The 25,703-nt window shown below is 32.3% G+C and overlaps 2 protein-coding genes across 3 annotated transcripts in view; one reads left to right on the top strand and one right to left on the bottom strand.

Annotated features, from left to right (window-relative positions):
• Nucleotides 1–14,339, bottom strand: part of LOC123703693 (probable beta-hexosaminidase fdl) — a 30,119-nt gene extending 15,780 nt beyond the window's left edge. The window contains exons 1-2 of the mRNA XM_045651773.1: nt 14,260–14,339; nt 11,181–11,340 (exon numbers count right to left, since the gene is read on the bottom strand). Of these exons, the coding sequence (XP_045507729.1) occupies nt 11,181–11,326 (146 nt within the window). The 5' untranslated portion in view covers nt 11,327–11,340; nt 14,260–14,339. The remainder of the gene's footprint in view (nt 1–11,180; nt 11,341–14,259) is intronic.
• Nucleotides 14,340–15,389: 1,050 nt separating this feature from the next.
• The window catches only part of LOC123703702 (GTP cyclohydrolase 1), a 40,136-nt gene continuing 29,822 nt past the window's right edge, over nt 15,390–25,703 (top strand). The window contains exons 1-2 of one of the 2 annotated variants that reach the window (XM_045651793.1): nt 15,396–15,534; nt 15,663–15,744. In XM_045651793.1, coding sequence (XP_045507749.1) covers nt 15,690–15,744 — 55 coding nt within the window. In that variant the 5' untranslated portion in view covers nt 15,396–15,534; nt 15,663–15,689. Of the gene's footprint in view, nt 15,745–25,703 lie in introns of both variants that reach the window. The other variant, XM_045651791.1, reaches the window with a different exon arrangement.

Raw genomic sequence — 25,703 nt, 5'->3', positions numbered from 1 at the left:
TGTAAGCTAAAGGGTCACATACTACAATAATACTCCAATTTACATAGTACATAGTTAACAACATATTTACATATTATATTTAAAAACTAACCCAGCTAAGTAAAACTTCAGTCCATTTCCTCTCGATTAACTCCAATTTACAATCCGAACAAGATGCCTCGTCTGTATACATTTTTGTAAACAATTTTTGAGACAACGTCATGTAGATTTAATCATAGATTTTATAGAAGAGAACGGAAAGTCTTTGACTGTCTTCTTTCAGGTTGTATACTATGACTGCAATTTCTTATATATTTTATTTAAAGAAAAAAAGGTATGTGTTTAAAGTAAGCTTGCTTCTTAGATCCTCAATACTATGTTAAGATACAAGCAAAAATAATAATGAAATAACAAGCAGCAAAAAGGCGCTCTGAATTAAATGTCTGAATTGAATAACGAAAAAAGTAACTCATATGGCTGCTGTACACGGGCAGAGTAAATGGTAGATTAGATCGGTAGAGTACTAACTATCCTACTTACTATACCTACTAATGTAGACACCATAAAATTTCTACAAAACTGCTGGAGTAGTATGCTAGTTCACTCTACCGTTTACTCTACTCGTGTGCAAAAGCCATTATGGAGAGAAAACTGCCGGGGCAGCTAGTAAATAATACAATTAAAGTCTATTTCAGTTAAATTGTTATCTCATATCACTATAAGATTCCCATAAACAATTAGATTACATGTGATTTTTTGTAATTAGGTAATTCCTAATGGGTTTGATTGTTAAAAATTTCATAACGTTTGGTAAAATGTACTGCCCCCAGTGAAGGTATTAAAAATCGATTAACTACATATTTTTATAAAGTATTTATGTTACGAAACTATTATTTATTATTACATAATATTAAACGCCACTTGATAAGAAAAAAATTGTTTGAATCGATACTGACATTATAAAGAGATTATCTTTTTGATTGTCTGTTAGAATTTCACTAAATTCCACGAACGTTCTTATAAATATTTTTCCATTAGAAGGAAACTTTCTATGTAATAATAGAATTTATTTTTAATATGCTTTTTTTTTTTCAAAATCAATTTAGTAGATCCCTATTTTATTACTGCCTACAACCAGACAAACATACGGAATTTATCTATGAATGAAGGAATTTATCTTATGCAGAGGCAAGTATTTCCATAACTCAGCTACAACACTGCCAAATTTCATCAAAATTCAGCAGTTTTGTCATGATTAAATAGCGGACATAGGTACATCAAAACTTTCATATATTTACTAACAGATTTCTGCCCGCAGCTTTGCCCGCGTTTTCAAAGAAAAACCAGCATAGTTTCCGTTCCTGTGGGGTTTCCGGGATATGTATTATTCTGAGTCTTCAGCTACCTACATACCAAATTTCATTGTAATCGATTCAGTAGTATTTGCGTGAAATAATAACAAACATCCATCCATCCATACTCAAACTTTCGCATTTATAATATTAGTAGGATAAAAGTATATTAACTATTAATTAATTTGTGTTGTTATAAAATAATAATAATTAATTAATTAATAAACTACTTAATAAAATAAAACTTTTATTAATTAACAGTTAAACTAATTACAATTTGACACCCAATACGTGTTTCTAACCTCGATTTTTAGTCAGTTAAAATGTAATAACTTAAACGCAAAGAGAAGGTAACTTAAACTTGACCGACATAACGTAACAATAGCTTGATTACGGTACACTAAGTTATATAATAACCGAAATTAGAGGTCATTAGATTCGATAAGTAACATAGAAACAGTTTGATTAGTTTTATCTGTATGTCAATAATCAATATATATTTTTGTAAGTTCACGATGAGATGGAGCAAATATACAAAATATAAAAATTATTTGAATTTTGCCACACTCAACATGGCACATATAATATGACTAGCTGTGCCTCGCGGTTTTAACCGCATTGCCCGTTATTAGAATTTTTCAAATCAGACCAGTAGTTCCTGAGATTAGCGCGTTCAAACAAACAGTCTCTTCAGCTTTTTAATGTAAGTATAGATATAGTATACGATAAATAATAATATGAGACATTAAAAAAATATCGTGACAAAAACGACATGTTGAAGAATGAAAAGTTCGATGACATGTGACATCTGCCCGCACTTGGCCAGCGTGGTGGATTATGGCCTGTACCTACATAGGCCCGTGTCCCAGCAGTGGGAACGTATATGGGCTGATGATGATGACGTAATAAATAAAGTCAAATGCTTTATATGATAACCTTAATTTACTTTTTTGGACAGCGACTTGACTTTATATTTAGAATATTGTGTGTTTGTTTACAAGTACTCTGGAATAACTGTAAATAAAAACATGTTAAGCTAATCAGTAAAAATCTGGTTCTATAACAAGGAAAGGAAAGCTACAAGGAAGGAAATTATTATCAAAACATTAAGGAAAAGTATCATTAAATAGGCAGATCAAATCACGCAAGAACAATTTCTTAGAATTATGAGTTTTTTAATTTCTTTGTCTCATTAAAACCCGAAGTCAAGGATTAAGGCGTTTCACGGAAACTGTCTTTTAATCTGGGAATAACCTAGTTAGTATCCGTCAAGTAAAGGTCAAATTAATGTAGCAAAAATCATAGTTTTAGGTAGGTAGGCTTTCTTGGAACTAAGCAATGAGCATACGAGAGTTACATTTTTGTCAACTTAAAAAAGTAGGTTATTTATTAGATAGTAAGTACGTGTGTAATTATACATACCTATTACAATACTCTAAAAGTATTCCTGAACGACTGCTTTACAAATATATTGTTTGAATGTATATTTAATTATCTATTAAAACTGGTGAATATCTTGTCTATACTAATATTATAAAGAGGAAAGGTTTTAATAATGTATGTATGTATGGTTTTCACGCATAAACTTCTGAACCGATTACAATGAAATTTAGCACACATATAGAGGGTAACTCGGATTAACACATAGGATATGTTTTATCCCGGAAATCCCACGGGAATGGGAACTATGCGGGTTTTCCTTTGAAAACGCGGGCGAAGCCACAGGTGGAAATCTAGTATAATATAAGTAGGATCTGTATTATAAAAAAATCTTATAAAAATAAGGTAATTATAACTAAAGTAACTCAAACGTCAAACATAAGCATGTAAATGCAATGAGTGGCGGAAATGGAAGCCTTTTCTAACCTTTTCCAGTCTTTCCAATCGTTTTCATGATCTTATCTTTATCCCTGGGACTCCGTTGATGGCAATCCATTTGTTACAGAGTAAGACGTAAACTACTATAAACAAAATCTAAAGATAAATCACGTTTATTTTGCCTTTAATCACCATAAAATAAAAACAACACATCTGCACAAAAAACATTAAAGATTTTTTGTCTGTGCTCAGTACAATAACTGAAGAATCATATTAGGTACTTCTTATTAATCAACACATTACCTATATCACTATTTACCTGACCAATAAACATCACTAGAAAGTCAGCAAGGATAAAATTATTATGTTTTTTATTAAAAAGGATGTAATCGACCAATCGCTTTGGCAATCCAACGCATAATATGATACGTTTGAGTGATCGCATTAAGTATTATATTATACTAATTGAATGTATTTAGTCGTGAATTATTTATAAGTTCCTTCCACGGAGATTTAAGGTTTGGAACGATTTACTCTTCAAGTATTAGGACAAGAACAAGCCTGTTTTGTAGGCTATCCTAATTCAAACTATTTTTTATATCCATACTAGGTCACAGTCCGCGGCTTAGCCCGCTTTGTCTAAAACCTAATAAATTATATACTTAAACCTTCCTCTTGAATCACTCTATCTATCAAAAAAACCGCATCAAAATCCGTTGCGTACTTATAAAGATTTAAGCATACAAAGGGACATAGGGACAGAGAAAGCGACTTTGTTTTATACTATTTTTTTTAATCCATATACCTCATATAATTTTTAATACTTATATACACACTGTATAATAAATGCGAAATTGTTTGTGTCTCTCTTCTTTTTTTATCGTTAACAGAGAATTTCATGGCACATTTGTGTATGGAGATAGAAGGCTTAGAGATTGCTACTTTTTACAGCCGTGAAACGTCTTCCTTTTGAGTAGATATGAAAGCATAGTCGCGGGGAAAAAGCTAGTATAATCATAAAAGACAGGTATAGCCAATGTAGCCTAGTGTTTGGGAAGTGGTGACCAATGAATATCAGGGGATCTTACTTCTTTGCATACCTACTTACTCTGCTAACAAAAAATTAAAATGACTTCATAACCAAAATTATAATCGAAAATTAAATCAATATACTTACATATTATATTTATTAAAATACGCGCTACTCTCTTATCTTTTTAAAGTCAGTGTCAGCCAATCTAAAAGGTAATAATGTGTCGATATTTCTAAATGTCTTATTATCACATTTTTTATCAATTTTTTTTTCTTTGTTTTGCTAAAACTATTTAGTTATTTAACACTATTGTATAATTATAAATTAATACACATTATATTTATTATTTTTCAATGAAATTACAAATATCGTCAATTTAAAATGGGCCTTGACGATAAAAAGTTCTAATCTAAGCAAAAGGTGGAAGTTTATCTTTTATATAATAAAGTGGGATTAAATTATATTTATCGTAACTGGCGTCTGGCCTGCTCCAGATCATCAAACACGTGTTTTTTAAATAGTATACCTTTATTTTCCAAAAAAACGAAAAATTTTGTACTGTCTCTTACACTATGAATTTCTATAAGCTCCCGTGGTTTACAGGGTTTTTTGCAAGCTTACAAATTCATATTTTGAATGTTTTACTTGCATACAATACTAAAACAAATAAAAATACTACACATTTTCTAGGAAATCTATATACATATTTCCTAAATACCAAATGGAAATTTACATAATTTTCAGTGAAAAATAGGTAAGCGAGAAGCGAAACGAGAATCGAAGGGAGCGTGGCGCGTTAGCAGCGGTCGCGGCCGGCGAGGCAATATAATAACGACGTGTATTATTAATTTTATTCACAGAAAGCATTCGTTTTATACATTTCCAAATACGATACAGGAACTTTCCACAATTTCCCGCGATAATATTATGTATATTGTATGGTATTATTTATTTTGTAAAACAATTTTTTTAGGTACATTTCCTAGGTTTCATACATTTCCGGTAACATACTAAATAAATAAACTACTTTGTTTGTTATCTTATTTCCATTTCATAATATTATATTGTACTAAAGCATAACATATATTATGCACAATCATACCATAATAATACAATCTTCTACACGTGTTACTTTTTTCTAAAATAACCTTAAAATCTGGGAAATTTTAAAATTAATAAATCACGCTATAAAAACTTTTTCATTAAATAAAATACATCTAGAATCTGTAACTAGTTACATTCTTGCAAATAAATATAATTTGAATTTGAATTTGAATAATAATTGTGTTAAGAAGTCTAAAAAATCCATCATCTATATATATAAAACTCAAAGGTGACTGATAGGTATAGTGATCTATCAACGCACAGCCCAAACCACTGGACGTATCGGGCTGACATTTGGCATGCAGGAAGATGTCATAACGTAGGCGTCCCCTAAGAAAGGATTTCCCGAAATACTTGCGGGAACGGGGAAAAACGGGGATGCACGTACAAAGTCGTGGGCGGAAGCTAGTTTAAGGATAATATTCAATACTAGCTTCCGCCCGCGACTCCGTCCGCGCGGATGTCGGTCTTCGCGTGGATGGTTATTTCTCCATTTTGAGTAACTCTGTCAATAACATCTTATAAATATCTATTGGACCCAATTCCCAAATACGGCTAGGCCTATAATAATACGCAACGTGTGTTCGCGGTTCTACGGAACAACGTCTATGGATAAAACTGAAAAATTAAGATTAATTTTTTTCTACGTATTTTTCCAGGATAAAAAGTCTTATCCTATTTTACGCCCAGGATAATAAGGTATAATTATACCAAGTTTGATCGAAATCGAACCGTTAGTTTTCACGTGTTGTCTTCACATACAGACAGACAGACAGACAGACAAAAATTTTTTTAATCACATATTTGGGTTTGGTATCGATCCAGTAACACCCCCTGCTATTTATTTTTTCAATATTTTCAATGTACAGAATTGACCCTTCTACAGATTTATTATATGTTTAGATATAGCACGTATAATATTTATATTTTAATTTCAGAAGTAACTACTTACATTCATTAATTTCAGTATGAAGAATGTTTGTAAGAAAATGTATGCGAAAATTACATATTTGATTTTCATCGGAAAATGGAAATAAGTACTTTTATAAATGTAAATAAGACTGGCCGGTTGGCTTGGTTGGTAATGAGTAATGACCCCTTCCAATCCACTGGTCCTGGGTTCGATTTCCACCTTGGGCAAATATTTGTGTGATGAACATAGATGTTTGCTCAGTGTCTGGGTGTTAATCTTTCTTCTCTTAATATATAAAAATCAATGCCACTTTTCGTTGTAATTCCATAACTCGAGAACGGCTGAACCGATTTCGATAATTCTTTTTTTATTATATTCCTTGAAGTACGAGGATGGTTCTTATGTAGAGAAAACGTTAATATGTACCACGGGCGAAGCCGGGGCGGACCGCTAGTTTATCTATAGATATAAGTATTTACTTAAAATTATGTATGTGTATGTTTATCAGCCATCTGGTTTCTATAACACAAGCGAAAGCTTAGTATGGGATCAGATCGTGCTGTGTGTGAAAATTGTCCCGAAAAATATTTATTATTAATCCTAGACAAATTTTTGCATAGAAAATAATTTTCAAAATTGTACCAACAAATAAGTTAGTAATCGAACCTAGTACCGTTCTAAGCTAATTATGTAACCACTGTACCAAAAAAGCGGTAAAATATCAAAGGAATTTCAATATATAAAGAAACACAACGAAGCAAAGCTTATAAATATGACATTTGATAATAAAACAACTGATAATGGTACATTAAGCATTAATTAGTTATCATATTAATATATTGAAGCGAAATTATTCAGTCTGTCTGTACTTGTCAAGAATGTAAAAGAGCGTGTGCCGGCACACGTGTCAGAAGTGAAATTTCTTTAACAAGATTCAAAGATACCAAAATCGTCGCCTACTTACTGACGTGACGGTATTGCCATGACGCGACCTTGAAATTTTACTTTCAACGCACTTAAAAAATTCACTTAAAAATGGGCTGATGATATTTATAGTTCTTAGTTCCGTTCATAGTTCTTATCTTTGAACTAAATGCACAATTTCGTTGTGCGTAAAAAAATTGTAAAACAATAAGTAAGTATATTCGATAAAAAAAACAAGCTAATTAGGCCTTAAATTATTATATTTTTTTATTTTATTTATAACATTTATTTCAGGTAACAGACAATAAATTGTACAGACCCATAGAATAAATACCTTATAGACTAACATACATATTATAATATTTTATAACTAAAACTATTAAGCACTACACTATCTATACACAATTCACGGCACTGGCAGAGTCATATTGCGCTGAATGGGCTTCGGCTGGGTGTTGCGAAGCCGCCCGCGAAACCGCCGGAACATGACACCACGGGGCCAGAACTCCTCGCTCATGAAGGTCGACAGCTGCTCGCTCGGTACACGCACAACAAATGAATTAAAATTCAAATTATTGTGCGGCTCCAGGCGCTGGACCCTCACGATAAACTTGGTCTTAACCCGCACATACTCCACTACATCAGAAGCTTGGGTGGAGTGGTGCAGGCGGGACACGTACAGCTGCGTCGTCGGTATGGCGGGCCGCAGCAGGTTGTTATTACCGGTCGGGGCGGTACCGCACTTGTTGGAGGAGGGCTTCTTTTTCTTCTTCCTTTTCTCTACCTTTGTAAAGCCCTCCTCATCGAGTGGATGACTATTCACGCTCGACAAGGGTGCCGTGCGGCGCGGGGAGTCCCTGTGCTTAACGGGATCTCCATCTCGGGTGATTTCTTGCCGCTTTACGGGAGGCTTGGCGGCAGCGGCCGCGTAGCCAGCTGGTGTCAGGTTGGCTACACGAAGCGGGCTCTCCGGGGGAGGCGCGGGTCGGGCGGGGCGCGGCGTGACGCGGTCGACGGCCGGCGGTGTCGTCAAATTCGCTGACTCAAAAGTCTCACGTTGCGCTCCACGACGCGTGTTCACATTTGAAACCTCCGTTGACCTACATAATGAAATTGAATCGCGCAGGGCGACAACCTCATTACGCAGATCGTTGATGGTGGATTGTGAAGCTCCAAATTTAAACTCCATCTCCTTTAGGGCAGTCCTTAATGAAGTGATGTCCTTAAGAAGGCGGGTGACGTCGACGTGGTCGAATGTGACGGGAGGCAGCTTACGCAAATCCTTCGCCACGAAAGTCGGCACGTCGTCCGGATCGGTCTCCTTGAACACCTTGATGATGTCCCGTAGACTCCTCTCTCCCTTCTCGTCCCTCCTGCGAGACGGCATCCGGTCGGCCATATTCAATGCCGAAAAGAGAAGTGATTTGGCGTCACGTATCTCTTCTTCAGTAAAATTGCTGGTGCAAATTTGCTCTATGCTAACTTCATCCATGACATCCAGCTGATACTGCAGGAATGCCAGGACTTCGTTAGGCACAAGCGTAGCGCTCATTGTTGCGAGCGATAACTTCGACAATAAAAAATATTAATTATTTTTTATGCATATTCTGCACAGTGCAATGCGTCCGCTTTTGAACGCGCATTGCACTAGACTGTAGACACATTATAATGTCACCGATCTTTGCGTGCGTGTTAAAAACCGTACGTCTTACCACAAAACAATTTAAACACAGTCTAACTTTCAACCAGGGATCTGTCTCTCTTTAACAGTTGTCTATGTGAAATACGACCTAACCAGATTAAAGAGAACCCGCGCTTAAAGTTAAACCCTGTCTAAAGTTTTTTGTGGAAAAAAAATATTTCTGCAAACAGAGTCGCGGTCTTTTATAAATAAAATGTTACTGACACTTCATAATAATATGTTAAGATAAAGCTGTTGTTTTGACACGGAGTATTATTAATATTGAAGTATATACCACGTGCTTATTTTTATTAATTTCAGTACATTCACGTGTTTCTTTGATTTAGAATACATGATTAGTTTATTTCGTGTATTTAAAACTAGCTTCCTCGCTTCTTAGCCTTCCTCGATAAATGGGCTATCTAACACCAAAAGTATTTTTTCAAATCGGACTAGAAGTTCCTGAGATTAGCGCGTTCAAACAAACAAACTCTTCAGTTTTATAATATTAGTATAGATAATAAGGTAAGTATAGTATAAATAAGTATAGATAGGTAAGTAGAAGGGTCAATCAATTTTTAAAGGTCCCGATCATAATTTTCTCGTATTTTTTTTTTTTACTTAATTTTCAGCATTTTACTATTTCATTTAGAAGATAATTCTTCGTAGATTAAGATTATATAAGCAGCAGTGATGTTGCTTAAATACATTTGTGGATTTAACTTCACGAACCGATCTATTCACGGGAAATAATGTCCTTTGGACAACTTACACAATAGTACTTTTTTAAATGTTAAATTCCCTTAAGAATTAAAACAAATTCTTCTAATATTAAATAATAAATAATATTTTGATATTTGTTCTATTTACACCCAAAATACGAAATATTTTTATTAAAATTGAAACGAATGATGTCTTTTGAACAACCAAATAATGTTTCATATATAAAAAAGTTTCAGTAAAGCGGCAATAGTGATATTTTTTACAAAAAAACTATTAAGGCGAGGTTGTTACGTATCGTATTATTGATTTTACTTAGTTAAAATGAACTGATTCTCGATAAAACTGAATGAATTAAGTATAATGTGATTTTCATATGGGGACATCTTAGTTGTAGTAGTAGCGTCTTGATTTTTGAAATGTTAAAATTACAATTAAACTAGACATAAAATCGCGTAATAAAAATGTGTTCCCGAAACAGCCGAGTAATAAACAAAACATGAACTATTTAACTGTTAAAGTATAAGTTTTATATAATTATTGTCCTAGGGACAACCAAATTGTCCATGGTACAACCACTTTGGTTGACCAAGTAACTGGTTGTCCGCGGGACATTTTTTAAATTTTGAGCCGCCAAGCAAATACTATTGTTATTTTATATATTAATCTCAGCTCACACTAAAATATAGACGAAAGCGCATCTCGTGTAGTATAATTGATAACAATGCATCAAGTACTTACGTTTTAATCACAGTTGTCTGACGGACTGACAAAAAAGCCACCCCACACTCACCAACAACGCTCGGACGACTGTTGCCGTGATTTTATACAAATCAAAGTGGCGTTTGAGCCCGACAGTTAATTATTGTGTTTAGCTTGTTGTTTAGGAATCTACCGCGCCATATGTGTTTTGGTTTCATAACTAAATTACGGTTGTCTGTGAGACTTGTGTCATGTAGGTGATTTATGGGGACAAAAGTAAAATGCCTGAAAATCGTATTATATCCAATAAAAAAAAATGGTTTGTATGTTTGGATGTCAATAATTATGTACTGAAACAAGGAGTGTATTTGGTATTTATGGTCGTGATAGTATGTGTTCGTGATGCGAAGTTTGTTAATGCATTGTGGCATGGGGACAAATGTGATAGTACTGGAAAATTGCATTTAGTCCCTCGACAACCATGAAACAACGCACAAATTAATAAAACAAGTAAAATATTGTTCGCAATAATGCTAGAAAATATTAAAAGGAATATAATTAAAACGAATTTAACTCTTTATGATTTCATGTTTATTAATTATCCTTCAGGGACATGATCCGTACACGTCGGACCAATAAAAGTTGATCGACCCAGAAGCAAAATTTGTGAAGAAAAAAATGATGATCATTATAAGATAGTGGGTCGAATTGGAATTGCTTTGGTATCGCTCGGCTACATAATATATCGTAGTTCTCGTATCACAATGCGGATTTGTCCAATGTGTGTTCCATCGCGATACATGCAGTGGAACGCGGGAGATAGCTACTATTATGTTAGCAAACAGTATTTAGGTTTATATACATTGCATAAAAACAAACCGCCGTTTACAATATATATTGAAGAAGTAATTATGCGAATAAATAGTTATTAATAAATGTTTTTTTAATACATACCTGGTAATATTCATAGGAGCTGTGATAACATTGTCACTGCTGGGACACGGGTCTATGAGGGTACAGGCCATAACCCAGCACGCTGGCCAAGTGCGGGCAGATGACACATGTCGTCGAACTTTTGATTCCTTCCGGTTCCTCGTCATATTATTTTCTTTAACTGATAAAAATCTTTTAACGTTAATATCTATACATATAATAAAATCGTAGGAAAGTCAAAACTGTACATTGAATATTTTTTTAAAAGAATACCTGGGCCGTGATCTATAATCGATATAGAAGCCAAAAACATAGTTTTTAGAATTTTTGTCTGTTTGTCTGTTTGTCTGTTTGTCTGTTTGTCTGTTTGTCTGTATGTTTGTCCGAGCTAATCTCGAAAAGTACTGCATAGATTGACTTCAAATTTTGCATGAATATTACTAACAGGTCGGGTGAGGCTATAGGCTACATATTATCAAGCTATCATCTACGGGGGAGGAGCTGTGAACCTTTATTTTTCTTACGTATTCCGTGTATTACGACAGCGTACAATCTAAAGACTCATGTTTAAATGTTGGTTTCGAGTAAGCCATGCTATTATCTAGCTTTACAAAATAAAAACTATGTCATTAACGTAATTTGGGCAGAGAAACAGTTTAATGAATTTAGTAGTATAAAGACAAATTAGAAACAGCGCCATCTATTAAATGTTATAAAAATCAAATCAATTTACACGTTATCTATTGGAAATTAATAATCAAATGACGCATATATAAATGTTGTTTGACAATATCTAGATTGACACTATAAAAATTATGCCATTTAAGTAACTTGGGAAGAGAAACATAGCTTAAAGAATGTAAGTTGTATAATGTTAATTTTGTAACAGCGCCATCTATGAGATTTCGTAAAAATCAAATCAATTTACATGTTAACACTACTGAACACAATGTTAAAAATTAATAATTTAAATATAATTATGTTATTTATTTATTTAACTCTTTAACCCATATCTTCCGTTCCCTATAAGATATATTTCGTGTAAATAATAAACTAGATTTTTTTTTAAAGTGAGGGTACTTAGATGTTTATTATTTTAAGTAAAAATAGACACCATTATCTACAGTTAATCTAATGATTGTGTTCCAAAGAGTATAATAATATTATATTGTTGTGTTCATTAGTTACAATTTTTAAAATCTTCGTGTTTTATAAATTTACTAGCTTACCGCCCGCGGCTTCGTCCGCTTTGTCTAAAACCTAATAAATTATGTACTAAAACCTTCCTCTTGAATCAGTCTATCTATTAAAAAAACCGCATCAAAATCTGTTGCGAAGTTTTAAAGATTTAAGCATACAAAGGGACATAGGGACATAGGGACACAGAAAGCGACTTTTTTATACTATGTAGTGATATTTATAAAGCAATTGAATGCCATAAAACCAAAAATATCAAATGCAATCTTCGTGTTTTGTGAATTTTCACCATCATGCGTTCCCACAAAAGGTAAGTTGTTACTTACAGGTATTTATTGAAATGAAATGAAATGAATGATTCTTTTATTATTTTGAGGTGCATTGGGAACAGAAGTTTTTGATAAAATTTTATTTGTAAGTAGCTTTTTTTATAGATTTACAGTTAACTTTTGATTTTTTTATTCAATGCTAATAAAATTATATCGCCTTTGGAAGACGATTTCTGCTGATATTTTTACTACACCACTTGAAAATTGATGATTTGATGATAAAGACAGTAGCAGCGAGGATTAAGTGGAAATTAGTAATCATCCGCTTCGTCAATTTTTGACTGAAGTTAATGTCCAACGTCCAATGGTTCAATCATTGGAAGTATCTCGGGAAATTTTGGAGGATATTTTTCAGGAAGGAGAGGAGGGGCAGCCAACCACATATCAAACTACTACGTTTTAGTACCGAAAAAAATGTTATTGCCAAATGCAACGTAAATTTTGCACTCACAACTTTACAAGTAATGTTTTTATTTTGACTTTGCGGTTATCTGATTATAATATTTATCGTTATGGCTATCGACGTACCGACCGTACTGGGATCAGAGTAGGTACATGATATACAGTTCATCATCCAGGATTGCTTAGAGCATTTTCACACTGAAAAAGATGTTTTCTTTGAATCGTAGTTGCTTCATTTATTTATTTTTAATCATTTTAAATAATATGTTTTATATTTTATAAATATATCATTTTCATTATTTAAGTAGATAAAATAAATTATGTAACGGTTTTATAAGAAAACACATTATATTTGTTAGGCGACGGTGATTTCTTCCAGGCAAAAGAAATCATCTTCTGAATCATCTTCAGAATCATCTTCAGGATGGAATCATCATCATGGATCCAGATGGGGGTCAAGTGACGCGGGCCACGTACCACAAACATGCTTAGTTTATGGTATCGAGCGCGAAAGATAGTCATCGTGTTTTTAGTAAAGTTACTATGTAAACTAACGTAATTTAATACTTAGGTACATATTCTATAATGGTGTGCTCAAACTGTTAATCTACATTTAATTTAGATTATTATTTGATACTAAGTAATGTAGAATTTAAACCACATTCATGTTTTCTTCAGATTTTAAGATTTTCTTATCAGAGTGTTCAATTTTAATGTAGTTAAATTTTATAAGAGACAATAATTAAGAAAATTTTAAAATAAAGTGTCACGTATTTTTTTTAAACAACGAATGACGAAAAACGACCTAATCGCGGACGAAGTCGCGGGCAATAGCTAGTTATGCATAATATGAAAATATATTGAAAGATAATTTATTTTTGCACTAGTTTTGAACACATTATTTGACTTAAATTCTCAACGCAATCGAATATGGATTTTCAATTACGTTTTATAGGTAGGTATAGACTTGCTAAGTAATTATCTTACGACTCTAATTACATTATAACATTGGAATTTGAATTTAATATACATAAATAAATAAAAATTATAATAAATATTATAAATAGATATTGCTAGAGAGAACGTGAGTGCTTTATATTAAGTATATGAGTGTATTAATACATAGTTTCTATAAAAAAAAAAAAAACTAAAAAAATAGGCACAATATTTACATAATTCTGCGGCGTGTATGTGGTTGGGTTGAAGCCATTTTAAAGTCCTAACAGTACGTAGTAGTAATACCTCAGTGGTCCTAACCCACAGTCCTAACCATTGAATCGATGTTCAATTGTTGAACTTTTTTTAAGAATTATTTGAATTCACATTTTGATCTGATAAAATATAGTTTTTAAAGTAAAACTTCTTTATCGGGGTTGGGAAAAAATTTAGTGTAACATTTTTTCGTTACGCGTGACATTTTTTCGTTACGCTTTTTCTTATCCCTACCACGCGTGAATTGACGTATTTCTGTGAAGTTGCATATAGTAAATTATTTTTGAAAATTAAGGTCATAAAGAAGTTTCACTTCTTACGTGTGTACACTAGTACACGCACAATTTTTTTTTAATCTGACAATATCAGTAAGATGTGTGACTTGTGAGATATTACATAAATAAGAAAAACTAATCTACTGATATCTAAGTTACTAAGAGGCAAAGGTTAATGTTTATGATAATTAAAATTTTACACGTTAAAAAAATGCGTTTGTATCGACTAATTGCGTGCGTTCTTTCGCTAAAACATGCGTGCAAAATGCAACTTGATTAGCCAGCTATTACAAAATATGTTAAATACTTTATTATATTGATAACTATTTAACAACACAATTGATCTAGACACCACATAATATACCAGTTTAATACTTTTATGGGTGCCAGCTCGACCTAAAATGTTTTATCAATGACCTTATCATGGAGTCTTTGCAAATCAATAAATACTAAACTTGGCCCACTTTTATTGGAATAATAATTTTTGCCACAGGAAGATAATATCATGTTTTGACTTTTGACAGTTAATCGCAACACGACTATTATCGTATTAGAAAAAATAGAATTCAAAACATAAGTAATCTATTGGCATGACCCCAGCATCTAATACATGTGATAAATGTGTGACAGTATTGAAAAAAACGTAAAATTCTTATGCAATATTGGACAATTTTATCAAACAATTCCAGGCCCTTAATTAGAGTTTTATTAAGTTTGTAATTTCAATCTCAATCTTATTCTTCTAATATGTAATTACACAATATTTAACACAAAATACGCAGGTTTCTGTATAAATATATCGTACGGCGCATCGGAGCGCACTTGTAAGCCGGCGGCGTTCGAAAACACTGCTCTTTTTTATCTATTGTCGCGTTTCGCGCATTATATCATAGTGTTATTATCTGTGCTATTTTTTTTTTAATTTTCGATCGCGATTACCTTGGCCGTAAACGTGAACAGGTTGCCCGCTCCAATAATTACCATTGCCATTCGTATTGTGCTCCTGTCGAAGTGACGTTTAAAAGCGCGCGAACGCGGTTTCTTATTTTTCCGTTGCAAATTCCAATTTATCTTTTTTAAAAATGAAGGAGCTTGTTGTGTCAACCAGCCAGTGCATGGAAAAGAACGGAGCTGTCGTTCTGTCCAAGAATGGAAATAAAAATGAAAAAAGTGAGTGTTTTTTTTAATTCTATTTTTAATTTAGGCATAGGTTCAATTAGTCAGATTGAAAGTCAATTATTTAGGTGTTATTGTATTTATTTATGAGTGTATAATAATTAATAACTTGTGTGAATTATTACGATTCAAAAAAATTACATCGATGAATGAAAATATCTGTGTTATAATAATTATCTAAATTGATCTGGTTGTTAATAATCGAATATAAGATTAAAAACAAATTACGAATCGTTTGAATTCAAGATAATTAAAAGTATATCTGTTTTAGAGGTAATTTGCATTGATTGCTCAACAATAATTGTATCCATTGCTATAGATTAAATAAGTAATCTTGACCTAACCTAATTAACTGAGTTAAGTCCATTATGAAGTTTGAAAACCTAGTAAAGTTTATTATATATTATTTTTGTATATGAATGATTTTTAATGATAGAATTTGAATAATAAAATTTAATGATTTGTTTACAATATTAAACATAGATTTAACATTATGAATAATGTTTATTATTGTATTTTATTTGCTAAAATTGTATAATTTATTTTAAAAAGTAATCGCTACGTATACATCAATAAGAACTTTTCCTTATTACCTGTTCTATAAATTAAAAAGTAATTATTATTAGTCTGTACCAAATACCAACGTGTTTTGTAAATATAATTCAATTAATTAATTCAATTATCCATTTAATTAATGGCTGTTTTATGCTTCATAACCTCGTAAATATTTCAGTTTAAAATTGAAACGTTCTTTTTGCTTTAGTCTTTGGTAATAGGGTATTTTTAGTCATTGTGTTTATTTATTTATGTAATATAAGAATCGATAACTTCTTTATTATTTTTACATTTATTTAACTATATCAAAAGTTAATTTAATTTAAGGGGACTAGAAGAGCTTTATAATGATTTAAAGTATATGATTAACTGCAGTAAGAAATCTCAGACAAATATATGATATTCTTCAGGAGATATACTAGCTAGATAGTGTGTTGAAAATACAATACAACTTGTTTTACTCGATAAAAAAAAATCCCAAAGGTACCTCTAAAAAAATCTTTTGATGCTTAAAAATAAAAACTATACTAATCTATATGCAACCATTTTGTTTTTTCGGCAAATAATTTCAATCATTATTATTACTACTTCTGTTTATAGTGTCTATGATTTTACTATTTTCAAACGCTCAATATCGAATTATTTTCCGACAAACTAACGCCCTCTAGTTGTAAACGATGAAAATAATTTAAGAGTTCACGAAAAAACTGAACCTCCATTATTAGAAAAATTATTAGATTCGTTTTTTAAATATTAATTATTATGAATGAATGAATGAATAAAAAGATATTGCTTAATAGAACATAACTAGCCTATGCACCGCCGTTTTATTTGAAAGATATTTTTTTGTAAATTGTTAAAATTGTATCAATAATAATTTCTACGATACATTTCTATGCGAATTTAACAAAAAAAAAAATATTTTTAGTTAATTGTTTGTTTATTATTTAGACCTGCGTTCTGTTGCTTTACGATATCAATTAGTAGGTATGAATACAATCACAAAAAAATGTGGAGATATCCTGAAATTCCATCTACGGCCTCGTAACAGATAACCATTGGCATACTTGGTAACAATTATCTGGGAATCTCTAAAAAGCATTATTGTTAGGTGTTTTATAAAAAATCGTATACAATGTAACCGCGAGTGGTTCTTGTATTGATTTATAAAATTAAGGTTATCTTCCACGAGTACGGGGTTATAGAAACAATAAAATTGACATAAATCCTGTTAGGGCTTCGAATATAATAAATATAAAAGTATATCTAAACATACCTAATCTATACTAAATAATATTATAAAGAGGAAAGGTTTGTAATTATGTATGTATATATGTGTATTTTTCACGCATAAACTACTGGACCGATTTTGATGAAATTTGGCACAGACAATCTTTAGACCCTGAGAAAGAACCTTTATTGCGAAATATGTACCACAGGCGAAGCCGGGGCGGACAGCTAGTGTAATAAGTTAACTACCTATAGTCACGCATTTCGGATACCGACTATTTCTTTTTGAATGTTTTTGAACGACATTATTTATCTTTCAATTGAAGTGTTTATAATTATAGTGTTGTATATCTTAATGTTTTACTTTTTACGTGTCTGTTTGTAATTATATCGACCTTTTTGTGCCCTTTAACGCCTGAATTGCTCACCGTATTTGAATGTATTAAAAAATAAATAGAGCTTTTGACTGTACCTATACAGGATCACTACATAGTATAAAACAAAGTCACTTTTATCCGTCCCTATATCCCTTTGTATGCTTATATCTTTAAAACTACGCAACGGATTTTGATGCGGGTTTTTTATTGGATAGAATGATTCTCGAGGAAGGTTTTAGTATTTCATTTATTCGGTTGAGGCAAAGCGGGCGAAGCCTTGGGCGGGTCGTTAGTAATTTATATACTTATTATCAAATCTAATCTATCAACATGCAAAAATTTATCCAAATACCTTCAATTGTTTTCCCTAATACTTTCACATACAAACTTTCGTTTATATGTTACCTATATAAATAATAGAAATTGTCACCTCTCACCATGTAAACTATATGTTTACACAACACGTATATAATACTTTACCAGTATATAATATTACTTCACACTTAAGACATTTAATCCTGTGAAATATTATATATGTCTCAAGTTATTAATCGATTTACTACTTTCTCAATATCTCTGATTACCTTTAGATTTGCTTAGTACTTAGTCTAAGATTGTAAATTTTATTGCCTAACATTAGTGATATGATGATATCTATAATAATATTATAAATTCGAAAGTAACTCTGTCTGTCTGTCTGTTACTTTTTTTTTGTAAGGTGTTTCTCAATGTTAGCCAGAAGGGCTTTTACATTTTAACGCGGACGCGGGGGTGAACTGAAGGTTCACCCTGGTAGCGACATGCACAAGGGCGTCCCCCCTTGACGGGGATCTCGAACCTCGGCTTGGGCTGTCGCTTGAGTGGAGGAGGCCAGAAGGGCCCTAATCGGACGGGATGTCTGTTACTCAATCACGCCTTGACTACTGAAAAAATTCGCATCAAATTTGGTATAGATAATATTATATCGGAGCAGCTAGTCATAAATACATATTAAAGTAATTCCTGTTTAGTCTATATAATTAATAGATATATTTGGATACCCGAGAAAAGACATAGGATAGGTTTTCTTCCGGATATCCCACGTGAACGGGAACTATGCGGGTTTTTATTAGACTGCGCGGGCGAAGCCGCGAGTGGAAAGCTAGCATATTATACACACGCTTTAAGCTTCACGTGTATATTTGTATGTAAACCGACTTCAGACTTTTTACCCGACTTCGTACAATCTTCATCATCCTATTCAAGTGTTTTTCGAGTTTATTAAAGTATTTTTAATTTATTTTAAAATATAGACGAAATATACAAGTAAATTGTTTTTCTCTTTTCGATTTGACCATTTATAAAATAGTTGGTTTTATATTTAGAATAAATTCTCTAATGTTTTGTAAACATTGAATGTATTATAACAATACTTCTTTTCTTAAAAAGTAAATACAATATATACCTAAAAAATAAATTTCGAATATCGCTTCTTTATCATAACATTTTTTTATTAGAATATTTATTCAATTACCTACCATAATTTAAAAAGAAATTGTTTTATTAAATATACATTTAAATCCTTATTAGGTAAACGATTAGTAGTAGGTAGTAGGAAATTAAACAAGCAATTATGTCTCAATCAAGCTTATCTTAGTAATATATCATTAAAATAACTTTAACTGGTTGGTTACGTTTAACATATTTTCTCTTGTGAAACTCTTACAGTAATTTTCTTAAGTAAATATATGATAAAATATTTATTAGGAAATTACCTGTTTTGGCTTTAATTTCATATATCGATATCTGAGCTAGAGCGCAAGAGCAACTTTTATCTCCGCAACTATTTTGTCTCTCCCATCAACTCCATGGGGAGTTGCGTCGCTACGTGCGCGCACTTTCTTACTAGCCCATAGAGTTGATGGGAGAGACAAAATAGTTGCCGAGACAAAAGTTGCTCTTGCGCGCTAGCTTAAGTGATTTTAAAGACGTGTTATTAAAGTAACCGATAGCAAATGTTTAAAATTTTCACACATTTAATATAATTTACCTATAGATTCAGTTATGAAATTCGGTATTGGGACTTTAATTGTTATAAAATATCATCAGTTTTGAACTAACACAGGCTTTATTTCCCCAAATTATAACTATATTATTTTAAAACTTTGCAATAAAGATTTTTTCTATTTTCTATTTCTATTCCTATCATCAAAATATTGAAGACATAATTTAATTTTATCAACAACGGAATACCAAGAAAAGATGATTTGCATGTTTGCGGCTAGTTAGTTCTTAGCATAATCCATTATTGTCTTAATATTATAGATGACGATCTATTTTCATTGAGATAATTAATATTAGCTGTGCCCCGTGGTTTTACCCGCAGTGCTCCGCTCCTGTTAGTCTTAGCGTGATGATATAATATAGCCTATAGCCTTCCTCGATAAATGGGCTATCAAACACCGAAATAATTTTTCAAATCAGACCAGTAGTTACCGAGATTAGCGCGTTCAAACAAACAAACGAACATACAAACACATTGTCTTTATAATATCTATTAAAAAAATCTACTATTAATAAAAACTAAAATAACGTTTCTTTAATATGTTTGTTATACAATAAATCGTCAAGAATTGTTTATTACAAACTGCATGTTGAAGCTAGATGTTTTTGTATTCATTCATGATTCAGAATCACGATTTATTTTAGATAGAGATTATTTTTATGTAACTAGCTGCCGCCCGCGGCTTCGCCCGCGTGGTGTTTTGATAAAAGGTAGCCTATGTTCTTTCTCAGGGTCTAAAGATTGTCTGTGCCAAATTTCATCAAAAACGGTTGAGAGGTTTGCGGGAAAGCGTAACAGACAGACAGAGTTACTTTCGCATTTATAATATTATTAGTATAGGGATAACATAGACGTTAATAAAAGCCTCTTTCAATACCTAAAAAAGACTTGCCGAAATAATTTACATACATGTTAGGATGATGATTACTTATTCATAGTTTATTTATTTATTTATTTATTATACTTCATTGTACAAACATGAATGGACAAAGCAGAAAAAAGAACAAAATCACAAAAAGGCATCATTTGTACAAAAGGCGGCCTTACTGCTGAACAGCAATCTCTACCAGGCAACCTGGTAGGAAAGGAAATGTAAGAAGGTCGTGGGATAGCGCAAAATAAATGACTATAATTACAATTACACATAGCAATTCATTGCAAATAATATAAAACAGACACATATACACACATACTAATGTAAACTAAATATTACCTATATACTTCAAAAAATATGATAGTTGTATATTTTTAAAGTGAAACTTTTATTACATAGTCTCAAACTTTTTGGTCTGTGTAGCGCATGTCGCGTGACGCACGATACGTACGATAATTATCGTACAAATACGATTACTTTTAGTTAAATGTCTATAGTGTGAAAAAAAGTTTCACTTTTACCGTGGTTTCATAAAACCACAAAACATTTTTGTTATCAAATCTATGTTTTTTAATTTATTAAATATACGTCGTAAATACATGATTCAATAATTAGTTTCCATTATTCTCTTACTATAAACGAAGTTATATGCTTTAAAAGAGCAACCACATTCTTTTTACTCATTCAATGTATTATGATTATAAGCGTTTCTTAACTTTAGTTGAGTAATGTTTAAGTTTGATATTAAAATATTTTCATTCCCGTAACTGGTATACTTTCACAACTAACTGGCATATTATAATTAAATGAAAAACGATTTGCTTCGATTACTGTGTTTATTTCTTTCAACATTGGCCATTTCCTTTGAGTCTTGTATTGGAAAGTTCTAAACAGGAATTACTTTTAATATGACGTACCTATTTAAGACTAGCTGCTCCGCGCGGTTTCACCCCCGTGGCTCCTCTCCTGTTGGTCTTAGCGTGATGATATATAGCCTATAGCCTTCCTCGATAAATGAGCTATCTAACACTGAAAGAATTTTTCATATCGGACCAGTAGTTTCCGAGATTAGCGCGTTCAAACAAACAAACAAACTCTTCAGCTTTATAATATTAGTATAGATTAATTTTCCTTAAAGCATAATGTGTTTGAAAATGGTTACAAGATGATCTTAATAACTTCCTCCTTTTTATGAAGTCGGTTAAAAATTGCAATTCAGACCAAATAAATCCTGAATTAATTTTAATAAGCTCTGTAATTAATTCATAGTAATATCTATAGTTTCGTTATCTGTGGTAACATATAAGAGAAAAAGATTTTTTTGTTCCTTTGTTTGCCTCTACAACATGGTATAGGTGTAAATTTAAACTTTAATCATATTGTTTTTCATAAATTAAATATTCCTAAAGTACCGTTTAGACAGTATTTTTTTTACTGTATTAACAGAACATAGTATATATTTACAGAGCTTATTACAGAGGTTTAAAACATTTAATTAAATTCTTGCCATAAAGAAGTTTTCACAAAAGTAAAAGAAAATCGTTCCTTATGTTTATAGGTAGTCACGTTCGTTCTAAGCCTAAGATGAAATTACATCAGAGCTCTTGAGAAAGATTTAGCTTCAAAAGCTCCTATGTGGAGTGCTCTTTGAATGAACCTGACCCTTTTATAGTGAGAAATAAAGTTATACAGTGTATTAGTATCACTACATAGTATAAAACAAAGTCGCTTTCTCTGTCTCTATGTCCCTTTGTATGCTTAAATCTTTAAAACTACACTACGGATTTTGATGCGGTTTTTTTAATAGATAAAATGATGCAAGAGGAAAGTTTTAGTATATAATTTATTGGCTTTAGGCGCGTTGAGAATAAAACAAGGTCGCGTCATGACAATACCGTCCCGTCATGGAGTAAGGCGACGACTTTGAATCTTGCCAAGAAGTTTCACTTTTCACACGTGTGCTCGGCACTCACCTTTTTTTTTTGTTATTAAATCTCCTAAAAGACTGTTCTGATTTGGATGCTACTGTCACTGAGAGATAGGTAATATTTTGATGAAAAATGCAAGAAGTCTTACGCAGAAAAATGTTCATTGTTCTTTGAAAAATTCGGGCCTCAACTAGGTACCTATTGTAGAAAATATTATAGGTACATAAATTTTAAATTATTGCTAATAAAATGTCGAATAAAAATATTTCACACATAATAAAATATTTAATGATAAGTTATTGGTGTTTTATTAGTAATAAAATATTGAATAAATTATCACAGTATCTGAATCTTGTACAGTTAGCTCAAATTACCATAAATAGTGGACTAGAAATATAATTTATATTACGATTAAATTGGTTATAAATAATAAACTACTGTAAATTTAACAATCTATATTAAAAAAAGATTAAAATTATTGGATAAAATGTCTCCGTTCTTAACAACATCTCTAGCACGTTAGCTGCGAAACAGGGCTTGAAACACCCTGTACGTGTCTCGTCGTTATAGCGGTAGGAAAAAACTTAAACTTCTCTGTCGTGCGGGAGGCATAACTTCCATCTGGTTCAGTGTAGGAAAGTGATATCTATATATCTGAGATGTGCTATTGATTCCTAGTTCAATGGTATACCGACCTTAATACCGGGTTTCTTAGACCTCGTGCCGCACTGAACAAATAAAAATTCTAACACAGTGCGGAACGAGGTTGCGAACACCTCGTACCACCACGCACCTCGTACCGCACCCTAAGCTAGCTTCACGCGGTTAGTGTTGTGCAACGCATTCGAGACTATTTGTGGAACAAATTATTGAAGCTTTTACAAAGAAGGACTTGAATGTGGATACAGGTAATTTTCAAACATCCTAACTACTCGTTATAATAAATATCGTTAATAGAAACGTGAATGTGACATGTTGAGTAACTTTCTTCAAATAGGTTGATAATCATGATTACTTTAGTGTGTTTGTTCATTGAATCAACTAGCGGCAAATATAAAACACCCGGCAATCGGTGTATGGCTCATCAAAATTTAACTCTTGCCCAAGTCAACAAGCCAACAAACAAGGCACATCATCTCTTAAAGGGATCAAAGAAGAGTAGATGTGTAGGATGTTACGAAAAACTCCGCACCTTCTTAACAAGTCGTGAGGCCGAAAAAGGTAAAGAAAATTCTCACAGAATGCACTGGTTGCAAACAATATTGTTGTTTGGCCTGTTTTAATGAAAAACATCCATAAGTTTGATAAATAAATACAATTAAATAAAATCGATATTTCTTTTCCCATCACTAAATTATATGAAAAACTGCTATTGTTCAGTGCGGTATGGGGTACATCAGACCCCACATTTTATTTTACCCCTAGAATCTAAACTAACTAATCTAACCACGGGCGACGGTAGATTTAGGTTAATGAACTCATTGTTAATAATAATCACGACAAAAGCCGCACACTTTGTCTTATTTGGCGCCAAAAAAACGATTTTGGTCTCCTACGGGCGGTGGGGTTTAATATGCCTCGTGCCGCCACAATCTCTGGTATAGGACAAGGTTTAAAACGTCCCGTAACGCAGTAATGGAAAGTACAGATATTTCTGTGCCGCAGTGAACGTGCTAGGATAGGTATGCATAAAAAACATTCCTCGAGAACTACTTTATCTATAAAGAAAACAGCATACAAATCCGCTGCTTAGTTTTAAAGATTTAAGGCTTTTACATGCGCTAATAACCTTGAGCATACTTGACGGATCTCAAACCTCTCACCCTGCACCTTCTTTTTTCCTCGCATTTTGTATTTAAAAAGATACTAATCAGTGAAACAAAAAATCCTCGTCAGGGACTGTTGTGTAACTGATAATTTATTAAACACAAAATTTTCAGAGCTCTAAGTCAGCAGGTTACGAAGTTTATAGAGTATTTGCGGAAAAATCGATGACCACGGCACATTTTTTTTCTAGAAATCTATTAACTTTGGAAAAAAGTCCTCGCGAGCAATTAAAGATCAAAGACCATCCTATTTTATATATTTTTTTCGGTATTGTGCTTTATGTTGTACCAGACTTTATAGAGGTTGAACATAGTCGAAATTGCCGGGTAACGCCTTAAGCATGCTTAAGACAGACAAACAGACAAGCAGGACTTTGTTTTATATTATTTATTTTATTAAATAGGTACTAGCTTTCCGCCCGCGGCTCCGCCCGCTTCGTCTAAAACCTAATAAATTATATACTAAAACCTTCCTCTTGAATCACTATATCTATTAAAAAAGCCGCCTCAAAATCTGTTGCTTTTTTTAAATGAGGCATACATATGGATACAGGGACAGAGAAAGCGTATGTAGTGAATAATGAATTATTTACCAAAGGGCGCCATAAAAAGCCCTAAACGAGCTAAGACCGACCCTATCTTCTGAGTGCAATAAACTTTAGCAACAAGTTTTCTATATAATACACCTGTAATGGGTTTTACCAGCGATTTAATAAATTATGATTAACTTCGTGACAATTTAATTCGTGTAACGGTGAAAATGTGTCGATTATTATAATGTTTATGTTATTATTAAGTAAAATGAAGATTAAGAGCTCGATTTTGTCAAGAATGTTTATTATCAATATTTAGTTTTTAAAAATGCAAAATGGAACCAACAAAAAGAAAGACTACCCGGGTAGAGCCGGGGCGAACAACTAGTATTGTATAAAATCTAGCTGACCCGGCTACTTATCACTTAAAAATATAGTTTACGACCTATTTTCATATCTATACGGAATATATCTACACAAAAACTACACAAAAACAAATCACAAAAATGCGGACTGATGTTTACAAACTCACAAATCTGTACTAGGTTGCCTATGTAATTATCATTATCTATACTTCTATATTTTA

This window comes from Colias croceus, chromosome 27 (assembly GCF_905220415.1).
Source record: "Colias croceus chromosome 27, ilColCroc2.1".
Classification (NCBI taxonomy): Eukaryota; Metazoa; Arthropoda; class Insecta; order Lepidoptera; family Pieridae; genus Colias; species Colias croceus.
The sequence above is the reverse complement of the archived record's forward strand: the minus strand, read 5'-3'. Positions and strand labels throughout refer to the sequence as shown.